Here is a 14,109-nt window from a genome sequence, read left to right as displayed (position 1 = left end):
AAAGAAAGCTCTAGAAGTATCAAATAGGGTACATACATGATCCCACCAAAAAAGTTCCCATGCTTGCATGCATATTACTAAACCTAGATGCAACTATGCTCAAAAGTACTCTCCTTCATCAGTAATGCACTTCTGCCAGAATTTGTACAATTGCTGATAGCAGTTCTGTAACTGTTCTGGCTGAACAGAATGGAGAACATCTTGAGTTGCACCAATAACTGCTTGTTCACTATGGCCTCATAACCAATGCTTTTTTTTTTTTTTTTTTTTTTTTGAGAAAAAAAAATGGTGCAGTGTGCAGGTGCATTGCCAGACAACAACTCACAATCTTTTGCTACCTACTATTTCATGCACTTTTGCTGAATTGCCTATCACAGCCAGCATAACACCTATAAGTATTCACACTGGCACCTCGAGGAATTAACTTGTAATGCACAGAGAACAATAAAAAAAAAAAAAAAAAAATCTCTAATTTCCCTTTCAACCTGTCTTGCTTAAATTTTTTTGATTGTAGCAAATGAGGTGATTTACAAATCGATTCATGCTTTGTTTGTAGGCCACAGGCGAAACACCAAGCCTTGTCCCCAGCAATAAAGGACCCTAGGAATAATGGATCATTTATCAGATATTAGGAAATCACTGCAAACTGTCACCCATGTTGCACTGATCATTAGTAAGCATCTAAGGCAACACATGCAACATTTCATAACAGCTTTCATGTGAAATATTTAAAGTTTCTGCAAGTTTATTGACAATCATGCAGTGGTTCTGACACAAGAGTTGTTCAATTGTTTCAATTTTTTCAGGCTTTCCAGCACAGGATTCAGATCATATGGCACAGTCATTATCTGTGTATCTTCTGTTTGACCTTTCTTGTCTCTTTTTGAATCTATAACACCACTCAAAAAGTAATCCTCAGAATCCTCTCCATAAACCTGATGCTTTTCAAAGATTTTCAATGTTTCAGAAGCAGTTTCCTAAGCATTGGCAAAATTTGATGTTTGTGTGATATGCTACATTCGATATTTTTCACACTCAGAAATTGTAATAAAAGAGCTTCAAATGCAAACAGCAACAAAACAAGTACTGACTACAGTGCTGTAGTCAGTAAATGCTAACTGCCTTGGCTGTACCATGTAGAATAGCAGCAGAATATAAATTAAATATTAAAATATATTTAATATGCACTCAGCTATTAAAATTAATTTAGCCGAGTAAAAATTTTTTAAAAATAATTAATAAAATGAAAAAGATCAGTATGCTAAGTGAGAACTCTGTATTTCTCTCAAGACAGTCACTATTAGAAAAATGCAAAACCTGTAAAGTGCAAAATCTTTTATAGATGTGAACCTATTATTCTTTCTCATTTTAGAATTAATAAATTTCAATCTGGAAATAAGTAATATTTCTTATAAAAGTCAATTGGTGAAACATTCTTGATTTTTGTCTTTACATATGAGTTTCCTTGAAGTTTTGAAAACAACAAAATGTGTGTTACAAAATATGTTTAAAGGCAGAATTCTAACAGGCAACAAATGGTAAAGAAACATTATAAACGTTATTTTTGAAATGTTAATGATAGTGTAATGGTAGATGTGATACTTTATTATAAAGTTGAACTTAAACTTGAATAAATTTTATTATAGACTTTCGTGTAGTTTTCATCCCAATTAAGAAACCAGCTACAACTGTGCATTTTTTGTATTTTAGATCTGCCATAAACATAGCCTCATTTCACTTCCAGCAACACAAAACTTCACTTCCAGCAACAGAACAATAAATCTAAACAGTCAAAAGTTAGTGAACTGGATAAATATGCCATTACCTGTCAATAAACTTTGATTTTGACAAAGCAATTCTTGCCAGTCAACAATCCATACTTATTCAGTTATTTATGCCAGAAGCCAGTTCCATAAAAATTCAACAGAATGCCATTAATATACACATTTGTTGGACATAACAAAATGCATTATGCCCGACATTTGGAATCTTGTTAACATTGATAAAAATGTCTGATATTTCTGGTGCTTCTGCATAGATCAATATGCATACATCCATATGATATTATAATAATAACACAGTTTTTGAACTTCTTTTGCTTTCATTTTCAGTTTTTAGATTGTTATTTTTAGATTTTTATTTCTTGCTAGCAGCAGAGGTTACTATTATTAGTGACCTCTGCTAACAAGATATGCTCTCCTACATATACAGACTCACCACTTGCTGAGAGAGGAGAGAAAAAACCATAACAGCCAAGCTTCAAAGTGGTGTATACATATGTAAATAAAATGTGATTGTAGTTTGCTTTCCTATGTCACTCTTCAATATCATTCTCCATTATTTAACAGTTTTCTTTTTGCAACCTACTTTTTCACTATTTTCCTGTTACAGATTTCATTCATTTTTATTATGAATTTTTCTATAATTTTTTTTTACTCTGATTAACTTTTAATTTTTTTTTACTCTGGTTCAACTAATTTGATTAATAACAATTACTTTATTTCCATGCTATTTAGTTAATGGTTCACATATAATTCTAATGGTTAACCAGTTTACTTTTGTTTGCCATTTTTGAGTGCAGTACAATGATTGTGCACCTTATAAGTGAGTTGGAAAAGGTCTGTGTTCTGGGTTTAAATCTAGTCAAAGATTGGAGGAATTCTTAAAGACCACTTCAATCAGGGCATTTCAGGTGGAGAGAGTATAACCCCCCCCCCAACAAGCCCGTCTGGTTTTTCAACCAAACAATATGCAAATTGGCCAATAACAAACACACTTCTTTTGCACAACACAGCTTAAGATGGTGCATACCATAAAATTAATAATAATAACACAGTTTTTGAACTGCTTGCTTTCATTTGCAGTTTTTAGATTATTTAATTCTGTTTTTAAAAATGTAAATTTTAATAACTATTCAGTTTAATTTCATCTGCATGCAACAAAGTTTATCTCGGGTATTACATAAGGTAAGCACACTATGCTTTAACATTTAATATTTAACAATTAACCATATGATATGGTTAATCCATTTCTCCATATCCATTATCATATGAATACAGAGAAGCAGTTGTTGCATTGTGTGCTTGGGCCCGCCCTTATCAGAACACTGCTAATGACAATGACGAGTTAATCACATAATTTTTGCTTGCTGACAAAAGAGTGCTGTCTGGAAAAAAAACCAAAAAAAACCTGCAAACTTTTGCAAAGTGGAGCATGTGAGGCTATTAAACTTTTTCTTATTTTATCCCTTAATTTAAGTACACTATATTGCCATGCTACCTAAAGTACTGGAACACTAAAAGAAAAGAGAACAAATGTTCAAAGGCCCATTTTCATACTGTTAGTTTATTTTTGCTTGTAAACACAGCACGTCTTTAGAGAGTACTTTCAAATTTATAACACATACTGTTTGAACTATTTCTGCATTTCTTAAGAGCTGCATTTCTTAAGAACAGCTTTTAAGTGGATACTCGTTTATGGTGGCTTTTACAAGACTCCATAAATCAGCAGCTCATATCTTTCCAATTAATTCTCTCCACAGTTGTTCTATTGTTTCAGATAATGGCTCTGAGTGAGCTAATCCATTCATAAATTATTCTTCCCAAGCCATCACACTGAACTTTGTCCTACTGAAAAATATAAGACTCAGTAACATAAAATTGTACTGATTGAAAGAATATTATTAAGGATGTGCATGGTACCATCTACTTCAATGTGCAGATATTTGGGTGATGAGAATAATAAATCATTATATGCATTGTCCATTAAAATATTTAAATAAACTGTTCTTTTTTTTAAAAAAAAAATTCAGAAAGTGATCATTTCAACTTTAAGAAACAAAAATGAATTCCCTTGACTATATCAATGCTATATTTCTTCATGTTAAATAAAATTCATACAGCTCAGTTCCAAGTACTGTTATTGTATAAAAAAAAAAAAAAAAACACTTTAGGAACTTGCCTTCATCTTCTCCATCCATAATAGATACTGCATTATCATGAACAGCAAATGGTGACCTCTGTAGTAACTTCTTTACCTACAAAAACAAAAAATTTACAAGCTGAAATACATGTTTATGCTAATGAAACTGATTATTTTTCTAATTATGAAGTGTACTTTAACAGAAACTGATCTCTATCATCAATTTTGCAGTTTAATAGAAACTGATCTGCAAACAAATCAAATATGTCTTAAAAATTTCTACAGTATTTATGATATGAGGAAATTACATCGCACAATGACTGTATTCAAGTGCAGATAAGACTTGACATGTAGATATCAAATGTTTGCCTTTTTGATTTGCATTTGAATGCTACTACAAACAAATTTATTAATACTGCTGAAGTTACATTGATATGCTAAGCTCCATACTATCCCTTTGGCAGTGATCTCTGGCCACTGTGGTTTTCTTAACAGTCTCTCTTTAGTTTAAAAAGGCTGCTCTTTTTTTGTCAAATTTTGTTTCTCATATGAAATGTCTAAACTAAGTAGCATCAGTTTATCAACCTCTTATTCTTTATCAGAGTACAAAATTCCATAGCAAATTTCAAGACAGCAAATTTTTAGTTTCAGACTGACATAGATTTTATTATAAAACAATCCAATGCCAAATACATTTAAAACAAACAATTTTTTCTGCATAATATGATCCTTTCCACTACTTACTGTGATCAGAAGTTTATCACACCCATCAACAGGTCCAAATTAATGGCAAGCTTTTCCAAGAGAAATATATTTGTAATTCCTTGACCCTTCAGTTTAATCCATGCAATATGCTTAAATATTGCATGGATTAAAATTAAAAACTCTAGATCAAAATTGAGAGTAGGAGTGTGTTATAGGCTTAATGACTCTGATGAATATAATAAGAAACTGTACAGGGAAATAGAGTGGACCAGTAAATCAGAGTCTTATAATGGGGGATTTTAATTTCCCAGATATTGACTGGAATTTGTGAGTTGGTCACTCACACACTAGCAAGGCTTTTGTGGATTTCTTGGATGATTGTTTTCTACATCAGCATGCTCAGGAGACAACTAGAGGGAGTAATACTCTTGATGTCTGATTATCAGTAGTGATCCTTCATGCATTAAGAATCTGCAGATAAAGGAACCACTAGGTGGCACATCGTGATCACCACAGTGTGCTGAAGTGGGATTTACTCAAAGAGGTAACTACCATCAGGGGTAAAGGGAAGGGTTTTTGCTTTTGTAAAGGTGACTACGGTGGTCTGAGACAGTATTTAAATTCTATACGGTGGGACCAACTGATGATGTTACCAACAGCAAATTCAAAATGGGAAGCATTCAAAGAATTAATCTTGGAAGCTACTAGGCTTTACATATCAACTAAGAAATATTGTTCAAGGTTTAGGCCTAAATGGATGTCAGATGAACTAATGAGACATATGGCAGAGAAGAAATATGCATGGGATACATATAAATTAATTGGTGACATGGAAGCTTATGATATATATAAGCTGGTCTGTAACCAAGTCACAAAGGAGATTAGGCAGGCAAAGGCAGATTATGAGAACTCTTTGGCAAAGGATGCAAAGAAAAACAGCAAAGAGTTCTTTACCTATATAAACTCTAGAAGGAAAGGGATGAATCAGATTGGTCCACTTGATATTGATGGTTCAACTGTTGATGATCCTGCTCAGGTGGTTAACAAACTAAATGAGCATTCTGCATCTACATTCACACGAGGAGTTATTTAGGGATGGGAATGCCAGAAGTGAATTGAACTCTGGCAGTAAGCTTCATGATTTTGTAATAACTGAGAGGAAAGTGGAGGAGAAATTGTTGAAGATAAACATAAAGGCACCAGGGGTGAATGGGATCCATAATTATGAGAGCTTATTTGGACTCAGGGGGAGATGAAATACCCATGGACTGGAGATGTGCAAATGTGTTACCAATTCACAAAGGAGGATCAAAGGGCGACACAAGTAATTATAGACCTGTTAGTTTAACTTCTGTCCCAGGAAAATTAATGGAGGCACTGGTAAAAGAAGCACTGCAGGATCATCTAGACAAGACTTCAGTTATAGCTTGGACAGAGCATGGTTTTGTTAAGGAAAAGTCTTGCCCGATGTTACAAACAGTAAATTCTAAGTGGGAAGCATTCAAAGAATTAATCATGGAAGCTACTAGACTTTATATACCGATTAAGAAATATCGTTCAAGGTTTAGGCCTAAATGGTTATCAAATGAACTAATGAGACTCGTGACAGAGAAGAAAAATGCATGGGATGCATATAAATTATCAGGTGACGCAGAAGCCTGTGGCAGATATAAGCTAGTCTGTAATCAAGTCACAAAGGAGGTTCGACAGGCGAAGGCGGATTACGAGAAATTTTTGGCAAAGGATGCTAAGAAAAACAGCAAGGATTTCTTTACTTATATAAACTCTAAAAGGAAGGGGATGAATATGATTGGTCCACTTGACATCGATGGTTCGACTGTTGATGATCCTGCTCAGATAGCAAACAAACTGAATGAGTATTTTGCATCTACATTCACACGTGAGGAATTACTACAATTTGAAAATGGAAGAAGGTTATCAAATTGTAGCAGTGTGCTTAATGATTTTGTAATAACTGAGAGCAAAGTGGAGGAGAAATTTTATTGTTGAAGTTAAACATAAGAAAGGCACCTGGGGTGGATGGGATCTATCCAGTTATTTTAAAGGAGGCGGCAAAGCAACTAAGCAAACCCTTAGCCATAATTATGAGAGCATCCTTGGACTCAGGGGAGCTTCCCACGGACTGGAGATGTGCAAATGTGTCCCCAATTCACAAAGGTGGATCGAAGGGTGACACGAGTAATTACAGACCAGTTAGTTTAACTTCTGGTCCGGGTAAAATAATGGAGTCGCTGGTTAAAGATGCATTGCAGGATCATCTAGACAAGACTGCAGCAATAATTCAAACACAGCATGGGTTTGTTAAGGGAAAGTCTTGTCTGACAAATTTGATTGGTTATTATGATGTGGTCACAAAGGAACTGGATGCAAAAAATAATTTTGATATCATATACTTGGATTTCAGGAAAGCTTTTGACACTGTTGCGCATGGAAGACTACTGTACAAATTGGAGCAGAATGGTATTAAGGGTAAGTTGCTACAATGGATAAAAGGATGGTTAAGTGGGAGAAGACAGAGGGTGGTAATCAATGGGTGCTGCTCTTCGTGGACTAATGTTATTAGTGGAGTCCCACAGGGTTCGGTGTTGGGTCCACTGTTGTTTTGTGTATTTATCAATGATATTGATGAAGGTATATCAGGCTTAATGTCGAAGTTTGCAGATGACACAAAGGTTGGCAGGGTTGTTAATGACAGTAATGGCAGTGTGCTACTGCAACAGGATCTAGATAATTTGGGCAGATGGGCTAAGAAGTGGCAACTGAAGTTCAACCTTGACAAATGCAAAGTACTGCATATGGGTAGAAGTAACCCCAGAGAAACGTACCAACTGTGTGGTACTACACTTAAGGTGGTAGAAAATGAAAAAGACCTGGGAGTAATTGTGCAGTCAGATATGAAGTTTTCTGAGCAGTGCAGACAGGCTGCTAGGGCGGGTAATGGGGTTTTGTCAATGATATATAGGAATTTTGCTAGCAGGGAAAAGGAGGTGATTGTCCCTCTGTATAAGGCAATGGTCAGGCCACGCCTTGAGTACTGCATACAGGTCTGGAGGCCTCATTTTAGGAAGGATGTAGATTTGCTTGAGCGTGTACAGAGAAGAGCAACACGATTGGTGAGGGGAATGAAGGGATTCTCTTACCAAGAGAGGCTTAAGTTCTACAAATTGCAGTGGCTGGAGACTAGGCACCTGCGCGGTGATCTGACTGAGGTCTATAAGGCCTTGAATGGGTTGAGCACGCTGAATTCTGATGGGATCCTTCCACTTGTTCAGATTACCAACCTACGGGGACATAAGTTCAAATTAAGAAAGGACAGATGTAGAATAGATGTGCGGAAATTTGCCTTTAGCCAGCGGGTGGTTAATTGCTGGAACAAACTTCCATCTGTCGTTGTGGAAGTTGATAGGTTAAATAAATTTAAGGAGGAACTGGACAGGCATTTGGAGGGAATGGTGTGATTTTTTTTTTTTTGGCTGATGCTGCATAAGCTCCTACACTTGCTTTCTTGCATCATGTGCCACTACTACTACTACTACTACTGACCAATTTGAATGGATACTATGATGTAGTCACAAAGGAACTGGATGCAGGGAATAACTTTGATATCATATATTTGAATCTTAGAAAGGCTTTTGATACTATTGAACATGGAAGACTGCTGAACAAACTGGAGCAGTGTAGCATTGGAGGCAAACTGCTGCTATGGATAAAGAGATGGTTGAGTGGGAGAAGACAGAGAATGGTAATCAATTGTCACTGCTCATTGTGGACTAATGTTATTAGTGGAGTCCCTTAGGGTTTAGTGTTGGATCCATTGTTGTCTTCTTTATTTATAAATAATATTGATGATGGTATATCAAGCTTAATGTCCAAGTTTGCAGATGATATGAAGGTTGGCAGGGTTGTTAATGACACTAATGACAGTATGCTGCTACAACAGGATCTAGAAAAGTTGAGCAGATGGGCTGAGAGGTGGCAAATGAAGTTTAACATTGACAAATGTAAAGTACTACATATGAGAAGCAGTAATCCCAGAGGAATGTATCAACTATGTGGTTCTACACTGACAGTGGTGAGAACGAAAAGGACCTAAGGGTAGACATGAAGGCAGATATGAAGTTTTCTGAGCAGTGCAGACGGTCTGCAAGAGTAGCTCATGGTGTCTTGTCAATGATATACAGGAATTTTTCTAGCAGGGATAAGGAGGCGATTATCGCTTTGTATAAGGCAATGGTCAGGCCACACCTTGAGTACTGCATACAGGTCTGGTGGTTGTTGTTGTTTTGGTTTTTTGGAGCATTAGCAACTAAGGCCATATTGCTCCAGGAAATGCGGTGGTCATTCCCTGACCACCGCATTTCCCGCATATCCACTACTTTAAATGCTGATCTCCAGATAATATTTTAGATATTTATTGGTTATATTTATTATATAATGTCTTAGATACAGAGGAAACAATATTTGTATATTGCTTCCTCTGCATCATATGCCAAGAGAGATTAGAAATCGAGGTAATCCTCAATAGAGATATATGATCTTGCTTAAAAATCAGTGTCATCGAAAATAAGCATAGGAGCAGAAGAATCCTTTTTGCGAGATATGAGACAGGACTGAGTCTTTTAGAAGGATTGAAATCAACTAAGTTATCTTTGCTCCACTGGAGAATTACCTGCAGATCAGCATTTAAGGAATTGGCAGTGGATACTCGAGAAGTTGAAGCTGTTTGAGCAGGGCAGGGTTTCTCAAACTGGGATGTGGAAAGCAATGTGTTTTCATCAGCAAAACTATGGATATGATTTCCGGTTAGTGGATGAATAATTTTAGATATTTACTTAACATGATATACTGTAAGATAGTAAAGTAATTATAAGGAATTGTGGGAGATGTGGTTTCTTTCTTTGGCAGTTCTTTATTTTTTATTTAATTTTATTTTACTTTACTGTTTATTATTAGTTAAATTCTGTAGTTTACAATAATAATACACCTATGTAAATCTAAGATGCCATTACAGAATTTTTAGTGTGAACCCCTGGGGGTTCACGAACCACTGGTTGGGAACTGCTGGTATAATGTGTGCAAAAATTAGTGCTTCTTAGAAAAAGTTTCTCAAAAATTAGTTTACTTTCAGATGCTTTATCTGAAAATTTTGTACAGATATCCTTGTGTTCATATCTGTCCTATTTTTTTTTAATTTAAAATGTTGCAGAAATGCAGCACTTTCAGCTGCATGATAAAATAAAACCATCAAATGATTATGATGCTTTAGTTAGGGTACAGTCAGACAGAGAGAAGCAATGCTAAAATTTGGCATTTTAACAACCTCTTTTAAGTAAACTCTTAAACAGGAAACTTTGTGAAGCAAGTGAAACTGCAAATGAAAACTAAAATAGAAAAATAATTACAGAGTACTCCCATCAGAAGAGGAATTATATATGAAAAAAGTAAAGTAGGTTAAAAATTAGCTGGGTGAAGATTTTATTCCAACAGATTGGTGGCTCAGCATGTGGAAGGAAAGGCACACACTACGTATAAAAAAAAAAAAAAATGTGTAGAGAAAAAAGACTCGCACACCGGCAGCAAAAATTTTGATGGAAAATGTTTTGCCTAGTTCATTAAATAAATTTATCCTGATGCTATTTTTGATCCTTATGAAACCAGTGCTTATTTTAAAGCAATACCAACAATACCAGAGCATTATTATATCCTACATTTCATCAGTAAAAGAAAGGAAAGAGAAATGGTAACTTTGATTCTCACATGCAATATGATAGCTACAGCAAAAAAAAAAAAAAAAAAAACTAGCTAGCTTGTGAGTGGAAAAAGTAAAATGCAATGCTGTTTGGCAAAGTGTCAAAAATCTATCTGTTGAATATAAAAACATAAACACATGGATGAATTCACTCAGAATTATAAATTTCCTCAAAGAATGGAATAAAGAACTTTCCAAAAAATACAAAGTACAATAAAAAGGAGTAAAAAAAAATAAAATAGTGCACATATTAAATAACTGCAGGGCTCTCACCCTTGTTTCAGTTAGAAAAGGAAGCTTTCTTTTTTTCCAGTTAACACAATTACAATTTCAAAAATAATAATCTAAGAAAATTAGATTATTAGAAGCCCAGCATGAGCTTTGCATTAATAAAAATTTCAAATGCAATTTGAAATTCTAGAATAAAATGGTAATGTGGCATCCACATGTTTCTTCACAGGATTTTGAAACAAAAACAAGACATCTCTTCTAAAAATAAGCAATTTATATCATTGGATTCCAAATAAATTAATTTTGGATAAATTAAATAAAAATATATTTCTGTATGCGTAAGAAAAATTCATGATGTATTTCTGAATTGCACGTATGATAAGTACAATTTTTTTTTTAAACTTCTGTACATTTTATCTGCCATTTAAAAGTACCAGTCACTTTTAAGTGGCAGTTTTCTGTATATCTGGTAAGTCGTTTATCAAAGAATGATAAACGACTTACCAGATATACAGAACCCAAAATGGTCACATTAAGCAGAACTTGCTGTGTGTGAATATATTTATATATTAATTTATGTATACAGAGTGATTCAGGAGGAATAGTAAATATTTTGGGGTTATAGTATCAATTATTCTGCGTAAAAAAGTTCATATAAACATGTGTCCAATTCTCAATGGATATGGAGATACAGCTGTTTGAAACTGGTATGCACAAAGCCATTATGAGAGGTATTAAAGAATGATAAATGACTTATTGTTTATATTTATTGAATTTTTGAATGAGACAAAACAAATAATTGACAATTTTTTTTACAGTTCACAATAAATGATTGAAAATCCCACTGCCAACCTCAATGCACTTTGCAATTCTTGTGATAATATGACGCATTGTTCTTCTGAAGTCATTTTGGCTTTCCAAAAGCCAAGACGACGGGCAGCAGTATCCAAAATGTCAGTGAGCAATTTGTTTCTTGTACTCATCTTTTCTTTGTATACTGCACTTTTAATCCATCCCCACAAACAAAAATCTAATGGAGTGAGGTCTGGAGACTTTGGTGACCAATGAACAAGACCACCACAGCCAATCCATCATTCGGGGACAGTTCAATTTAGATATTATATCACCAGACAGGTATAACGTGCAAGAGCTCCGTCATTCTGAAAGTACATACCAATTCTTGTAGCCAAAGGAACATCCTCCAATAGTAGTGGAAGTTCGTTTTGCAGAAATTCTAGGTAAATGGGCTCTGTAAGACAATTTTGTAATACAACAGGCCCAATCAACTGATTGTTGATGATACCGCACCACACATTCACAGAGAATGTGATGATGAAAATTTGTTTCTACAGTGGCATGTGAATTTTTGTCTGACCATCCATGAGTTAAGGGTGTTGTTAATACCATCAAGGGTGAAAGTAGCTTCATCACTGAACAATATTAATGGAATTAATCAGCGATTAGCATTTACCCACTGACAAAACTGGTGAAATGGATACAAGCTGTGCTCGTGTAATGTTTGCCATACCCTTGTCTGTGGACCACAGATACGAGCAGAAATTCTTCGTGTGCTAATAATAGGACTAGGTTCTACTGACTGAAGAATGTGTTCTACTTCATTGATTCACATTTTGTTCATTTGCACATTCAGAAGACATATGAGCACTGGGAACTGTACCAGTCACATGCAGTTTGGTATAAACACTAGTAAACGCTCTTGAATTTGGTATTCTGCAGTTAGGAAACTGTAGATGGTATTCTCTACAAGCAACAGTAGCACTTCCACCACAAAAACTGTTCCAACACTACAAAAACACCCTATAGGCATATTCAGCATGTGTGAAAATGTGCGGCATTCTTAACAACACTTCTAACACCAAACAGCATCAGGTTATAACTGCTTCTTGGTCACATCTGATTGGGAGCTATGCACACCAGTTTCAAACAGCTGTATCTCCGTATGCATTGAGAATTGGACACATGTTTATATGAACTTTTTTCTCAGAATAATCAATACTATAACCTCCCAAAATATTTACTATTCCTCCTGAATCAGCCTGTATATAATAAAGTCATGTTTATTTTTGAATTGCATGTATGATGAGTACAATTTTTTTTTAAACTTCTATATATTGTTATCTGCCACTTGATACTATCAGTCACATCTATCAATTATTTTGTCCTTTCTCCTACACTAATCCAATATTGTATACAACAACTTTCAATGTTAATGTTTTCAGAACTTGTAGAAATTGAATTTCTGAGTTCACAACAGCAGCAAGAAGCTCACCCACGATAGTAGGCTTTTAAGGCTCAAATAACCTTGATCTGTGGGCGAATTAGTGAAGTTGTGTTCCTTGCCAGAAATGCAACTCTGTTCTTGCTATCAGGATATCAGTTGAAATATCTTGCTATCAGGATGTCAGTTGTTTCAGGATATCAGTTGAAAGATGAGCTGGGCAGTGTTCCAACAATAACAGAGCCCTTTCTTCAATTTTTTGGAAAGCAAGTGGTGTCTTACCAATGGTACAAACTCACTTTAAAACCAAAGGAAAAAATATCACTCCTCATCCAAGTGATGGAGCTATTTTTATAAATCACAGGAAGAGATTTCTTGTTGACATGCTTAAAAAAACAAGGACTTCAACTTTTACTAATGCACAATGGCTTTAGCTAGTGATTTCCAGTCTTATTTGTGCACAGTAACACAGTAATTCGCTGTTTGTTAGTTTTCATGCCTGCCTTTTTAATATCTAGTGACTTGTCAGGGAAAAGTTTATAGTACAGTGCTGTTTCATCACAGTTGCACAATTTGCAACTACTCATCTGTGAATTTGCAACCTTGAATCATATTACACAGCAATTCAGGAAAAGCTTCTGCTCCTTTAATATCACCAAATTAGATTCACCTACAAGGCTAACGTGGGATATCCCATGACAAGTCTTCCATCTTCAAAGCCACCCTTCAGAAGCTTTAAACGTGCCATCATTTCCACCAAGTAGCTTATGAAATTTAAGAGCCTATGCTTTTAAATGATCCCATTTATCGATACTCCTTCACTACGCTTCTGTAGTGAAGCGTAGTGAAGGAGTAGTGTCTACAAATGAATGCAATTTTTCTTCCTCTTTGATATAACCGGAGGTCGTTCCTTCTGGAATCGCGAAATATATTGCATTTTGTTTCGCCATTCTTAACTCTTCTGATAATTTTTTATTTTGGTGGCCATTAACTTCAGTCCTACTGATTTACTAATTTTGCTGTATATTTATTTCTGATGCCCTAGAATTTACCACATTTTGAGAAAACTAAATCAAAACCAAACTATACAGCCTATCATAGTGCTGAAGTGAAGTTAAGTGATTTCTCCATAAATCACTTGTCACTTGATGTATATTTTTGTCTAGTTTAGCCCTTAGCAGTTTTTTGCTATCCTAAGTGCAATTTCTTGTGCATTATATATAATATGCCTTAATTTTTGCCA

The 14,109-nt window shown here is 35.0% G+C and overlaps 1 protein-coding gene across 2 annotated transcripts in view; it reads right to left on the bottom strand.

Annotated features, from left to right (window-relative positions):
* Positions 1-14,109, bottom strand: part of LOC150088665 (ectonucleoside triphosphate diphosphohydrolase 5-like) — a 188,671-nt gene that overhangs the window by 51,743 nt on the left and 122,819 nt on the right. For both annotated transcript variants that reach the window (XM_090369615.1, XM_090369614.1), the window contains exon 6: positions 3,961-4,036. In XM_090369615.1, the coding sequence (XP_090225741.1) occupies positions 3,961-4,036 (76 nt within the window). The remainder of the gene's footprint in view (positions 1-3,960; positions 4,037-14,109) is intronic.

This window comes from Mastigoproctus giganteus, chromosome 3 (genome assembly GCF_048544385.1).
Source record: "Mastigoproctus giganteus isolate SK-2022 chromosome 3, ASM4854438v1, whole genome shotgun sequence".
NCBI classification, from domain to species: domain Eukaryota; kingdom Metazoa; phylum Arthropoda; class Arachnida; order Uropygi; family Thelyphonidae; genus Mastigoproctus; species Mastigoproctus giganteus.
This window is presented reverse-complemented; position numbering and strand designations above follow the sequence as displayed.